General features: G+C 42.1%; 1 protein-coding gene across 6 annotated transcripts in view; it reads left to right on the forward strand.

Moving 5' to 3' along the window:
- The window catches only part of ZBTB25 (zinc finger and BTB domain containing 25), a 37,528-nt gene that overhangs the window by 1,122 nt on the left and 21,950 nt on the right, over window positions 1-14,456 (forward strand). For 4 of the 6 annotated variants that reach the window (XR_825831.1, XM_010846778.1, XM_010846776.1 and 1 more), the window contains exons 1-2: window positions 7-491; window positions 12,645-12,824. Coding sequence is in view for 5 of the 6 variants with exons in the window: in XM_010846778.1 (XP_010845080.1) it covers window positions 12,652-12,824 (173 nt within the window). In the remaining variant the exon portion in view is untranslated. The other 2 variants (XM_010846774.1, XM_010846775.1) reach the window with 2 other exon arrangements.

Here is a 14,456-nt window from a genome sequence, read left to right on the forward strand (position 1 = left end):
CCGCGCCCTCACTCCTCTTCCCGCGAAGACGCGGGTGCACCCTTTCCCGCCCCCATCTCTGAATTGAGGTGGTGCCTGTGTTTTTGCACACCCTGGGGAAAGTCCCCGGGTCACGCGGTTGTGTGTGGGGGAGCCTGTGACGCTCAGGTTGGTCTCCACGCTTCCGCCTACAGAGTCACGACTAGCAACCGTGGTGAAGGCACCCGGAGAGCGGGCCGACCCCCGCCAAGCCAGTTGAGCTGGCGGGCGAGCGGGCGGGACGGCGCGCACGTATGCACGCACGCACGCACACTTCGGCCCCCGCGCCTCTGGTTCCTCAGCTACAAGGGGCGCGGTCACGTGGGGCCCTTCGCCGGGCGGCTGGCGCGGGAAGCCGCGCGAGAGCGGGCCGCGGGGTGCGTGAGCCGGCGCCGCCGCGTGACGTACGCGGCGCGGGAGGCGCCCCTCCCGCACGGAGAAGTCGGCCGCCTGCCTGCCGCGGCGGCCTCTGGGTAAGCGACGCGGCCCGGCCCCTGTGGGCTGCCCCGGGCTCAGTCCCTCCCGCCGCGAGCCGCCTGGGGCGGCGGCCTGCAGCTGCGCCGGTCGCGGGACAGATGCAAGTAGCTGGGGAGATGGGTGTTTCTGGTCCGTTTGAGATGTCAATCAGGGCACTGGAGGAAAATGGCAACCGTCAGTGAAAGCTGGGCGGAGGATGTCCAGAGCGGCCTTTGCCCACACCACCCGGCCGCCGGGCCCGACGCAGGCCGGGACTGGGCTCCGGGGCGCTTCAAAGGGACGGAGACCTTCCGCCTGGGGGTCCCGGGGCGACTTGGCGCGGGAAGCCCCTACGGGCCTGCGGCATTCCCCAGGCTGCTGCACCCTCGACCCCTCTCGCCAGTGGGCGGGTCTCCAGGTGCCACTTGCGGAATGCTTCAGGCACTGTCCTGCGTCTCCCCTCCACAGCCCCGTTTGTGATTACCCCGTCTCTAGGGCAAGAATTCCCCCTCATCTCCATAATTCTTTTTTCAGATTATTTTAATCTCATTCTAAGTCAGTTTTTCTTTTTAAAGCCTGCTCCATCTATCGCTGACTTCTTCAGCACTATTTGGAGAAATCAAGCCGATGTCAAATTGCTTAGGCAGCGCCTAGCGCCGTACCTGGAAATTGACAGCAGCTAACATGTTTCAGGCAATGGCACCCCACTCCAGTACTCTTGCCTGGAAAATCCATGGACGGAGGAGCCTGGTAGGCTGCAGTCCATGGGGTCGCTAAGAGTCGGACACGTCTGAGCGACTTCACTTTCACTTTTCTCTTTCATTTGTTGGAGAAGGCAATGGCAACCCACTCCAGTATTCTTGCCTGGAGAATCCCAGGGACAGCGGAGCCTGGTGGGCTTCCGTCTGTGGGGTCGCACAGAGTCGGACACGACTGAAGCGACTTAGCAGCAGCAGCAGCAGCAGCAGCAACATGTTTGATAAATTAACGCCCCGGTTCCCCCAGTGGCATGCATTCTCTTGAGACTCCTCTTTGGCAAAGCTGTTATTCTCACAGGATTTTGTGAAGTATGTAAAGTACACCTTAGAATAACAAGTCTTAAAGCCGAAAGGGGCCTAATAGAAAATGCAGTTCATCCCTCTCATTTTACAGGTGAGGACACCAGGCCAAAAGACTGGCTTGATCGAAGTCCTATACCTCTTCAATAACTAGATTCCAGGGCTCTAGATGTCTTGGTCTTCACAGTCCTCACCACACCAGGAGTACGATGCCTATTTAACCCACTCACTGTAGAGACTTATATGCTAGAGGTGATTATACTTGATTCCGATTATTGAGAAATCAGACTTGGCTAGTGTGATGACTCTGGCATCTTAAGGAATGTGGTTGGCACTATTTCTAGGTGGAATAGACTGCCTATTAATGTACTTTGAGCTCAAAGCTCCTCCCCCTCCCCCACACAAAAACATTGAGCTCTATTTTCTGCAAGAATAACCAAGATGTGCAGCATTAGTTGCTTCCTTGGGTAAAGGCACCAGAGATCACTTTGGCAATCTGAATGTGCTTTAATTCAGAGTGAACTATTAATCCATTATCAGACGTCAGCTCTCTAATAGGGAACAAAACAGTGATGGGATAGGAAGCAGAATAGATGAGTTCTGATGGCTGGGAGGTTTTCAGGAACCAATAGAACATCACAGGGATAGTCAGCAAGAAGACAGGAGGGGACCGCACATAACTTGCTACACCTTTTCTCCCAGCGCAGCTCTGAATGTCTTATTTGGAGGTAGCAGAGATGGATTTGGTCCTTGTTTATTGAGTAAACAGCCCAACAGCAACCTGCAGTGGTCCGCTGCTCTTTCATAGATGAATTATGAATACTTAGCAAAATGGAGGTCGTATTGTCTCCCATCTTACAAGCAAGGAAACAGGCTCAGAAAGGTTTACCTGGCTTCAATGATGCTGTCATTTGCAGTAGAATTCAAGGCTAAATCACTTTATCGCCCAAGTTTGGTCAGTGCTCTTTTGCATTAGATCTTGCTACCACTTCAAGCCAGGAAGGGGATGAGTGAATCGCCTGTGGCTGATTTATTGGCGCCTGTGGTTGCCCAGAGAGGCTGAGCAGGACTTTCAGCTGCCCTCTATGCCTTAGAAAGTAGAGCTGTGTGCTTCCACCCTATCTCCTGAGGGGAGTGCGGAGGAGCCAGGCTGTCTAGCTGGGGAGGAGGGGCCCAAGTGCCTTGGCCATAAATTATCCTGGTCAGGGCTGTGCTGGGAAGTGTTGCATAATGCCCTCCCCAACACTGAACCAAAGTGATTTATTTACTATGGTCCGTAGATGGTGCTTGACCATCTTGTTAAAGAAAAACTTGTACATTTTAGTAATAAAGGCCAGAAAAGAGTTGGGGGTTTTATATTATTGCAGGTTTTTTCCTTGTCTTAAAAAGCAGTGCAGGTGCTCTTATCTTGATAAATTATAGAGTACTTCTATACCACTTCCTGTGCCCCCTTTCTGCTTATTTATTCCAAATTGCATGTGAACTTCAGTCTCTTGAGAAAAGAATGCTAAGAAAAATACTGTTCCAGTTTATAGTTACGAGCACAGGCTGTGGAGTCAAATATAGCTTTTGATCCCCACTTTGTACTATTTGCTTGTTGTATGTCCTAAGCCTAGGTTTTTTCTTATCTGTAAAGTGGAAATAGAAATAATACATATAGTCATGGTGTGGATTAAAAGAGATAGTGTACATACAGCATTTAGCACAAGGCCTTAAACATACTATTTACTCTATAATAATAGCTATTAATAACTGTAACAACATTTCTTCTAGGCTAGAAAAGATATTGCTGCTTGAATTTGCTTAGGGAGAGTGGAGGAAGAGGAAAGAAAGTGTTTGAAGCAAACAGTAGTTTCAGGATTATTGGTTGAATTTATTAACACATCTGCTTTCCTTTTCTAGCAGGGTTTTTTTTTTTTTTTCTTTTTTAATCTTACCTGGAGAAAATGTGTTTATAGTGTTAAGTTAGTTATTTTTGAATATTTTTCAATTCATTATTTCCCTGGTTACAAGTCAATCATACAATGGCTCTTTAATTCCTCCTGAGAAATCCTAGGCACTTTAAGCAAAGGGTTTCATTAACGCATGTGGATAATGTGTGTGTGGAACATTGCGTGGTAGAGGAAGCGTTGGTTCGCCTATATTCAGAAGTTATAATCATTCTTGTTTGTACTGTGTTCCAGGTCTGTACCAGCGTTGTTGTTTTCCAGTTTTCTCCAGCTTTTTCTTTCAGAAATGCAGGCTTCATTTTTTTTTTTAGTGGACCAAGAGGAAACTTTTCCTTTACAGGGTTCTGATATTTTTAAGATCCAGGAGCAGTTTGCACTCACCGGTGTTAGCTTTCACGTTTGCCTGGCATTGCGGCTTTATCAGGCATCCCACGCGTTGGTTAGATGGGGGTAGAGATGTAGAAGGCTGGCTGTGTCTACCAACAGGCAGCAGGCCCCAAACTAACGTTTCCCCTGTTCCGTTAAAGGTTTCTAGAGCTTAACTGCTCTTCCTGTACCATCTACTGCGTCTGCTCCTTGCCCTCTTCTCTTACATTCTCAGGGAGATTTTCATTAGCAAATGCCTAGAATTACTGCAGGGTTTACCTCACACAATAATTTTCAGATTTTGAAATTTCCCTGTCATTTTCAGATACTGTAAAAATAGATATAATAGTGTCTGAGAGAGTAAATATACCTCTTTTTCCTAAGTAGTTTTAAAAAAGAAGTTTGAAAATGATGTGTTCTTCATCTGCCCCCAAGACCCATACTACTTTGGGAATATGTGTTTCTTGATCTGGCAAATTTTTAGTTTACAGTTAAAATTAGAATTACAGTGGTTGATTTTGGTTCATTTAATGTAATTCGTATAATTCCCACATTTTAAGCCCTTCTTGTGAAATAGCTTTTCTCTGTAATTTTAGTGTGTGAAATAGTCTCTTGGATTTCCTGGGTCCCTTGTTCTTCTAATGCAGTGGTTCTTAATTGAGGCATTATATTAGAATCACCTGTATGTTAGTCACTCAGTCGTGTCCAGCTCTTTGTTACCCCACGGGCTGTAGCCTGCCAGGCTCCCCTGTCCGTGAAATTCTCCAGGCAAGAGATACTGGAGTGGGTTGCTGTTACCTTCTCCAGGAATCACCTGAGGAGGCTAAAAAAGGCTCTGTGCCTCACCCTCAGCAGTTCTGTTTGGGTTAATCTGGAGTAGGACTCAGACATCAGTACAGCTCTGCATAGAAAGTTTTACAATGCAGTTAGAGCCACTATTCTGGGGTAAAATGATTTCTGCAAACATTCTTTCTCTTGGTTATAAAACATTACACTGCCACAATCATGTGAAGGTAAATTAAAAAGTTAAAATCATTGTATAAAGTCTTAGTAAGTAGCACTTTGGATATTTCTGCTTTTACCTTTGTATTTATAGCCATGAGTAAGTATCTCAAAAAAGCTGTACACATTCCTAGGCCAACTTTCCTGTCTCTGTGTCTTAATAATTAATAATAAAGTTACACTGGTAGAAACCACAAAGAAAATAAGTGTTTTCCAGAGAAACAGATGTCTTACTCCTTTTGTTTATTCTTTTATTAAAGAGTCTTATAGCCTGCCAGAATGAAAACTTGCATATTGTAGGACATTATTCTGGCTGTCATAGGTCTGAGAGTCCAGATCTGAGAGTCCAGTCTGTCTATTATAAAATATTTTTTTTAGTAAATTCAAAGATGTTGGATATCAAGCTAACGTTGAAACTGTTCTAGCTTACTTAGATTGAGCTAATCCAGAGTTATTACAGTCTAGTAAGTAAACATTTTTTTGTAGTCTCTTAAATATCAGTGCTATTATTATAAATATCGCTTAGGTAACAGATAAACCATTTTAAGATGTAGTAGCATTACATTTGGCTATGCATTTGTAAATATAATGGTAAGTTATTTTATTGCCACCTCTCACGTTTTAAATCTCCACGAAAATTTCTCACATGTAACTTCTAAGATGTTTCTGTACACATAGGAAACTTTGACTCTTCCACATACTAAAGAAAATCAAATAAGTAGGCCAAAAATGATGAACAAAGGCTATATTAAAAGCCTCTCTAATAATTTGTAAAGTGAGTTGTATTGGAAAACGTCCTGAATTAACTATGTGATGTTTTGGTTCTATTAACATGAGGTAAAGTCTGGTTGTGCTGCCTTAAAACATGAAATGTCTATAATGCAAACAAGTTTGAATGAACTTATATATATATATATATATATGACTTTATTTAACATATTTGAGTTTATTTCATTTTATAAACTTGAAACATTTATCCCCTTATTTGATTCAATATATTTGCAAAATCTGCCATCAGTATATATGTTGATAGTTCTAGATGGGGATTTTGAAGAAAGGGTACTGAGTTTGAGGTCAGACTTGAAGTTCTGCCAGTACCATTTAACAGGTAGTTATCTGATTTTGGTTACCTTTCCTGCCTTCTCTGAGCTTATGGTTTCTTAACCTGAAAATGGAAATAATACAGGATCTGCTTTAGTACCTCACAGAATCAAAAAAAGATAGTGTAGGAGAGAGGTTCTCAAAGTGTGGTCCATGGACACCTTGAAGTTTCCTGAATTTCTTTCAGTGGTTTACAAGTATCTCGCTTTTGCCAAGGCAATTTCTCTTAATACATTTGAACCAAAACATCATGTGGCAATAGATTGATTGAAAAGGCAGAGAAAAGAACCCAGCTATAGTTTTTAAAGCCAGGTATTAAAGAAGATTGCAAAATATAAGTGCCACCCTTCACAGTAGATAAGAATCTACCTACCTAGTACAGGGGACACAGGTTCAATCCCTAGTCTTGGAAGATTCCACGTGCTGCAGAGCATCTAAGCCCACAGGCCGCCAACTACTAAACCCATGCTCTAGAGCCCTTAAGCCGCAACTACTGAGACTGTGCCACAACTACTGAAGCCCACATGCCCCAGAGCCCACGAGCTGCAACTTCTGAGCCCACATGCTGCAAATACTGAAGCCCAAGTGCCTGGAGTCTGTGTTCCGCAACAAGAGAAGCCCACGCACCGCAACGAAGAGTAGCCCCAGCCTGCCGCAACTAGGGAAAGCCCACACACGTACACAGAAAGCAGTGAAGACCCAGTGCAGCCAAAAATAAGTATTTAAAAACCGATGCCACCCATCTCACTTAAAAGAGTTATGTTTGAGAATGTATGTATTACTTATATTAATATGTAATGGGTTTATTGTTATTTCAAACATTAAAATTTAAAAAATTTCTCATTCTAATTCTGAATATGATAGTGATGAACATAACCCACATAACAGCCCTTAGTACTTTTCTTAAGAGTGTAGATGGATCTGAAGAACAAAACTTTTTAGAACAGCTAATAAAGGGTAATGACTGAGTAGTTCTGTCAGGAAAATTCTGCAAGTGAAAATTGTAAAGTTGAAAAAAAGTTTGAAAACGACTATATGGCATTACAGAGCGACAAAAAAGCAAGCAGAAACTGGAATGAGGTCTATACTTGGAAGAATGGAACCGTTGTGAATAATTTTCCATTTTTATGGCTTTTAGCCTGAGAAAGGCCCGAGTTGGGGACATGAGGACATGCCTAAAACTGTGATAGTAATCTGTAGTCTTACTTGCTTGAAGAAAAGAGGACAGAGTTCAGAGTGACCACATAGGTAGAAAGTAGGGAGGAAAATCCTAGAAAGGTTGTCGAGGGGACCCCCAAATAATGTGTATAAACTCAGCTTAAATCTCTTGCCAACCCTGAAATGTATATGTGTGTTGAGCAGCCTCCAAACAGCACACCTAACACAGAAAAAACCCCAAACCATAGTGGAGGCAGAACTTGGGAGTTTAAGTTCAGCCTAGTTAATTTGCAAAAACAAAACAAAAAAACATTGGTGCTGTTGGGAAGAATATTGTAGTACCTAGAGTCTTTAGTAATAACAGTGTCTAAGATATTATCCAAGATGATGAGACACATGAAGAAACAGGAAACCATCATCCTAATTGAGATTGACCCCAAGATGACCCAGAGGTTGGATTTAGCTGAGAAGATTGAAAGCAACTACTGTAACTGCTGAAGGATATAAAGGAAAATAAGGTCATAATATGTGAATAAACTGGAAATCTCAGCAGAGAAATAGAAACTTAGAAAAAAATGAGATGAAAATTTTAGTCCTGAAACTATATCTGAGATTAAAAAATGGGTTAACAGGAATGATGAACTTGAAGATAGGTAAATGGAAATGATCTTATCTGAAGCAGAAAGAGAAATGACTGTGTGTGAAAGTTCTCTGTAAACTTCAACACTCTATATTAACAGATCAGATCAGTCGCTCAGTCATGTCCGACTCTTTGCGACCCCATAATGGGTTTCTTTCAAGGCCTAAGCTTACCTCTTTCCTCTGCATATGGACTGACATCATAGTTTGTAAATTGGTGCCATCGAGATTCTCTCTCCTTACCTCAGCTTTGTGCTTTCCACAATCAAAAAAAAAAAAAATCCTTTTTTTCCTCCACAGCTCACTGCTGCATTTATACTTTTGATTCTGTTCTTTCCAGCTTCTAGAGATTCTACCCCTCTTCAGCCTGGAAGACTTTGATCTGCCCTTCCGTCAATATCCTGTTCTATCTGTACCTATCCTCAATGGCCTCTGCTTTCTAACATTCTAACATCCCCCTGCAATCAGATACTTTGCTCTTTCCCAGAGTGTTGAGAGAGGTCACCAGAAACCTTGGTCAGCACACTTGGGGGGTGTTTGTAATAGGTCTCTGCCCCATGTTTCTCAGCCACTCCTTTCATCAAAGTTTCTTGCCTTTTCTTGTGTTAGTCGCTGAGTCGTGTCTGACTTTTTGTGACCCCATGGACTGTCACCTGCCAGGCTCCTCTGTCCATGAGGTTCTCCAGGCAAGAATACTGGAGTGGGTTGCCATTCCCTTCAAAGCATCCACCTTTTCTTTACCTCCCTCAATAACAATATATTTTCTTACTTCTCTTCATCTGTCTAGCTGTATCCATGTTTCTCAAGGATTCATTTCTACTTTTTTCATATTTTACTTGGTAATCCCATCCATTCCTGGTGACTTCAACCCAGTTATTTTGGAGGACCTCCTCTCCAGTGCTGCCTGTATCTCCACTGGTAACTAAACATTTCTACTCAGTTGTCCTAGGGTGACACCTCAAACGCACTGTATCCAAAATGAAGCTTCTCTCTCACCAAGCCAGTTTCCGTGCCTCTCCTCTGGCATTCTGCTATACTACCTGTATATCAACACCTTGCACATGGCAGTTACTCTGCAAAAAGGATCCTGAGGAAGGAATGAATTCTTCCAGTTGCCCAAGCTGGAATTCTGAAACTCACTTTTGATTTGATCTTCTCTGTGACTGACCACATCCAATTCTCTGCTGATGCTTGTCAGTTCTCCATCTGGTATATCTTCTTGTATTCCTTTCTTCATTCCCACTGCCATTATTTGGATGTTACAAAAGACTACTTGCTGATCTTTATTGCTCCATGCCTTTTCTTTGTTAATCTTTTATATTTGTTGCTAGTAGAGCAGTCTTGATTCTCAGGCCTAATGATCATGATTTTACTCATTCTGGTTTTTTTCCTGCCTGGAATGCTATGTTCACCTCCATTTTCATCTAAATCCAGTTCAAATGGTTTATTTCTCATTGGGTTTCCTGTCATTTATCTCCCCCTCCTGCTGTCCAATTGCTCTTATGGCACTTACCACTTTTGCTTCATGTCATAATTGCTCTTTTTTATGTTTTGTCTCCCCTGTTAGCTTATTGACTGCAACATCATTGTAATTTTTTTCTGTCCCTGTGCCTTGTATGGTGCATGCTTTCAAATACTTTCCTTTATTAAATTTCTCTTCACAAAGTATTTGTTTGATGAGTGAATTTAACTGTTACTCATAGACCATTAACCACACATTTTTATATATGTGGCTTTTTAGTGTGTGCTATTTTCATTTCTACATGGTTCAATAGTTCACTATACTAATGCACTATTTATATACACCATATGTATATATATGTATGTATGTATATATATATATATAGAGAGAGAGAGAGAGAGAGAGAGGGAGATAGAGTGAACTGTTGAAAATGTTTTCGATCCAAGGCATGTGTTTTGGAGACAGTTTGTAAGACTGGTTTAAAGTACTTCAACCTTAACTGTTTTATTGAATCTAAGACTTGTTTTTCACATATTGAAATATCCAATATAGAGTTTTAATTTGGTTTTTTAATCTCCTTATAAATTGGTGGTATTTTAGAATCAGGGAAATGTGGTAAATACAATAAATAATAACTTGATTAATTGGCCTTTTGGAACAATACCCACAACTTGGATTTTTTATTATGTTTTTAGAGGATAGGCTCAGGTCACTGTAGTTTCTGTTATCTTAATTTCTTATTTTATTTCTGCTTAAAAGCTTTTAAAATGAGATAGAAAGGGATATGGGTTTTGTTCTGTTACTCGAGGGAGGACCAGGGGGAAGCTATTATGTTTGAATTAGAATTTTTTAAAGTAGTATGTGAATATAGAGTTAAAAGATGTTTTAGGATTCTTAAAGTATAATACTATTCATATAAAAACCTTCTTAAGGGATATATGGGACTTCCCTGGTGGCTCAGATGGTAAAGTGTCTGCCTACAATGCAGGAAACCCGGGTTCAATCCCTGGGTTGGGAAGATCTCCTGGAGAAGGAAATGGTAACCCACTCCAGTATTCTTGCCTGGAAAATCCCGTGGACGGAGGACCCTGGTAGGCTACAGTCCATGCAGTCACAAAGAATAGGACATGACTGAACGACTTCACTTTCACTTTCAAGGGATATATACATATGCAGTAGAACTATGATGATGTACAGGAGAGTCATAAACACTAAATCAAGATGGTGGCTGCCTTTGGAGGCAAGGAGTTGGGGGTGGTAGGGGATAGACTGAGGGAGAGATGCGGTGGTTTTCTTCCCTGTTTGTGATTGTTTACTCTCTATGCCTGGGGCCAGGTGGATGGGAGGTGGGTGCTTGTTACATTGTGCTCTTTATCTACTTATCTGTTTGAAATACTTCAGCATATTCAAACATGATAGATCCCCCCCTGCCCCACCCCACCCTTAACTCCCTGTTCTCTAGTTTTCCTGGCAGAGGTTTCTTTGAACCTTTCCAGACATGTGTACATAAACAAGAATATATTTATGCATAAATTCTTATCCCACCTTTAAAAATAAAATAACCACTCTACCACTTTTTCATAAATAGTAGTCTTCTCTACACAATTTTACATTTTGCTCCTTTTTAACTTAATATGTATTGGAGATTATTCCATAGTAGTACATTAAATACGTGGTTTTAACAAAAATAGCTCTAACTTTTTATCAGTAATTGCTTTTGTCTTTACCAGTTTTAAATGTTTATTTTGCTGTGTCACATTTGCTTAAGTAGCAGGAATCTGGGTTTCTCCCTGATTCTTCTTTCCAGGTATTCCTCTGAGACTTCCCAGGGTACTTGATGACTGTTCCCTCTGTTCCTTCAGTTGGTGGGTTGTGTCTTTTTCTGGGAGGTGGAGAGGGAGGACCCTGGGGGTCTGGAGTCCAGTGCCCAGGTTTGAATCCCCAGCTCTGCATCTCACTAGCAACATGATCTTGGGTCAGTCAACTCTCTGTGCTGATTGTTTCCTCACCTGTAAAATGGATTGATTATTTCCTTTCTCACAAAATTGTATTGAAAATTAAATGAGTGAAAAATTCCTGACACACAGGAAACATTATAAACTGTTGATGATTTTTATTATCCATCACTCAGCATTTTGCAGCCCAAGCTACTGCCAGTCTCCAGACAGCTAACCCCCCACTCTTATCACTGACCTCCTTAAGACTTTGATCTGTCTGGTTAGTGAGAAAGCGTCATTCTTTTTTTATGCTATGCTAAGTCACTTCAGTCGTGTCCGACTCTGTGCGACCCCATAGACGGCAGCCCACCAGGCTCCCCTGTCCCTGGGATTCTCCAGGCAAGAACACTGGAGTGGGCTGCCATTTCCTTCTCCAGTGCGTGAAAGTGAAAAGTGAAAGTGAAGTCGCTCAGTCGCGTCCGACTCTTAGCGACCCCATGGATTGCAGCCTAACAGGCTCCTCCGTCCATGGGATTTTCCAAGCAAGAGTACTGGAGTGGGGTGCCATTGCCTTCTCCCATTCTTTTTTTAGGACCTGCTCTTTTAGGGAAGGTTCTCCCAGACCCCAGTGATGCCCTTTGTACTACAGCTGCCTTCTCTTTGAAGCACTAGGGCTCTGCAGAGTTGAGGTGGAGAAGGTGGACGGAGAGGATGGCAGAGCCTCCGGCTTCCAGGGTGCCCTCACATGTTCTTGCTGCTCTGCTCACACTAGGCTTCTCCACCACAATTCTTTTGCATGTTCTTCCCAAGGCATGATTTTTTTTCCCCCTGAGACCAGTGGTCCCATCCAGTATTCTACTTCTTTGGAAACCTCCATGCTTGTATGTGTCTGAGTCCAGTTAAGGTCAGGGCTTAGGTTCTTTCCCACTGGGCTCCAAGCCCCATGTGGCTTGACATCTATTTTAAGGGCTTCTGTGACTGATAAGTTTCCCAAACTTTATATGATAGTTAGGTGGCCAGTTCCCCTGAGTACGCAGAGGATCCCTAAGGAGCAGGGACAGCTCTTGCCTAGCCAGGACACACTGTAATGTTATTTAGAGTCGACATTTGAACAGTAGTTTCCTTTACAAGGTGCTTTTCACGTAATTTATCTCATCTGGCCCTGAGGCAAAGATCCGTACCTCATTCCCATTTTTGCCAGTGAGGAAACTGAGGACTAGAACACTGTGGTCACATAGATAAGAAAAGGACAAACTTCCTCTTTCACATCTTTGCACCCACAGCAAGTAACTTTCTTACCAGATTTTAAAAAGGCCATGTGTTACCTGTTCAGTACAGTTGATATCAGTTATCATAATTTAATGTTAGCTAAGTTCAGGGTTAGATTAACAGTATTGAAAACTTGAGTAATTTCATTTAGATTTAGGTCTCCCTGTCCTCTGTAGGTTTGTGTGAACAATTTGGTAAAAAAAAAAAACTATATTGTCCTTTTTCTCAGAGCCACAATGGACACAGCTAGCCATAGCCTTGTTCTTCTGCAGCAGCTGAACATGCAGCGAGAATTTGGTTTTCTGTGTGATTGCACCGTTGCTATTGGAGACGTCTACTTCAAAGCCCACAGAGCAGTGCTTGCTGCTTTTTCTAACTATTTCAAGATGATATTTATTCACCAAACAAGGTAAGGAGGTGCTTTTGTAAATCAGAAGAATTTTTAATACCGTGATATAGCTAAGCTTTATTATAACATCATTTTTGGGTATTCTTTTTTATGGGATCACCTTAGGAAATAATAAAAAATTATCATTTTTTTACACATCTGTAATTAAGCTCTGTATAGGATCCATGGTGGAAGATAAGAATGAAAACAATAAAACAAGTTTATTTATTTGTTTAATCCCATAACCAACCACTAAGCATTTATCTAATGTAAATTCTACCGTTATCCATACTTTTTTTTAGAGAAAAAGAAACTGTGATTGAGTTATTAAGTAACTTGTCCATCTAGGATGGACAGCTAATAAATGAAAATAATAAATGAAACTCAAATGCAAATCTGTGCTCTTAGTTACTAAGTTTAGTTGATTTCTGTTCCTTAATATTTTCATAGCAAGATTTCAGTGTCATAACTCCACCCACCTGGTGCCGGCAGAGGAGCCCTGCCGGTGGGCAGCAGAGTCTGTTCCACCCTTCTTTCCTCTCTGGGCTCTGCCTCTCTGCGGGCGGTGGTGTCCTCAGCCCCAGTTTCTGTGGCCGTGCCGCCGAATCCGACCCTGGGTCGAGTGGCGCCGTCCCCACAGAGGGAGGGCCGATATTCCATATTGTAATTCAAAGGTCATTTGTTTCAAATATTTTTAAAAAATTTAGATTAACTCAACATGATAGGTAGAGGGGTATAAAATGGTATCCAGATTCTGAGCTTTTGGTAAAAAATAGCTTTAATGCATCTTAGGTTAAAAGTGATGGAACACTATGCTTTTTTAGAAGACTTTACATTTGGCATTTCTCTGGCAGTCCAGTGGTTAAGACGCTGTTCTTCCCCTGCAGGGGGCGCAGGTTCGATCTCTGGTCAGGGAACTAAGATCATGGGCCAGGTGGCTTGGCCAAAAATAGAAAATAGACATTTATAGTCTAAGAGAGAGGTAATGCATGTAAGGAAAATGATTGCAGTGTAATTGATCTCTTTGTGCCTCAGTTTCCTTCTCTGTAAGACACTAGAATAGTATATCCACTTCATGATGTTGAGAAAAATAAATGGATTAATAATACTAAAATGTTTGGAACAGAGCTTTGCACTGTTAGCTGCTACTATTAATTGTGTGATGTGTATAGTTGAAGTGCTGCACAAAGTAGACTGGAGTGTCAGCCTTATTTTGGGAGGATTAGAACAGGTTTTACAGAGGTTCTGAATCTTAAAGGATCAGGAGGAGTTTTTCAGATGTTATAGAGGAATGCCAATAATTGCAATTGTAGGCAGAGGAAAAAAATGCAAGAAAAACATATGCAGATATGAACCAGGCTAGCACATTCAAAAAATGGAGTAAATCAGAATGATTGGTATATATGATAAAAAGGGGAGAGGAGATTAGAGTCAGGGACAGGTCATGGGTAGCCTTTTTTGTCACACAAGTTTCCTCTCCAACTTAAGTGTCAGTGTAGAAACTAGATTAGGAATGCTGCTTTCACATCAGCCTCGTTTGAGAGCAGTGAGTTGGTTAGCTCTTGAAGCACCTGTTGTGTACCAGGCACCATGCTAAGCTCAATTCAGGAGATGCGCAGGTAACTGGCCTGCTCTGTGATATTTCTGCTGAGT

The sequence above is a fragment of the Bison bison genome, unplaced genomic scaffold (assembly GCF_000754665.1).
Source record: "Bison bison bison isolate TAMUID 2011002044 unplaced genomic scaffold, Bison_UMD1.0 scf7180017864239, whole genome shotgun sequence".
Lineage (NCBI taxonomy): Eukaryota > Metazoa > Chordata > Mammalia > Artiodactyla > Bovidae > Bison > Bison bison.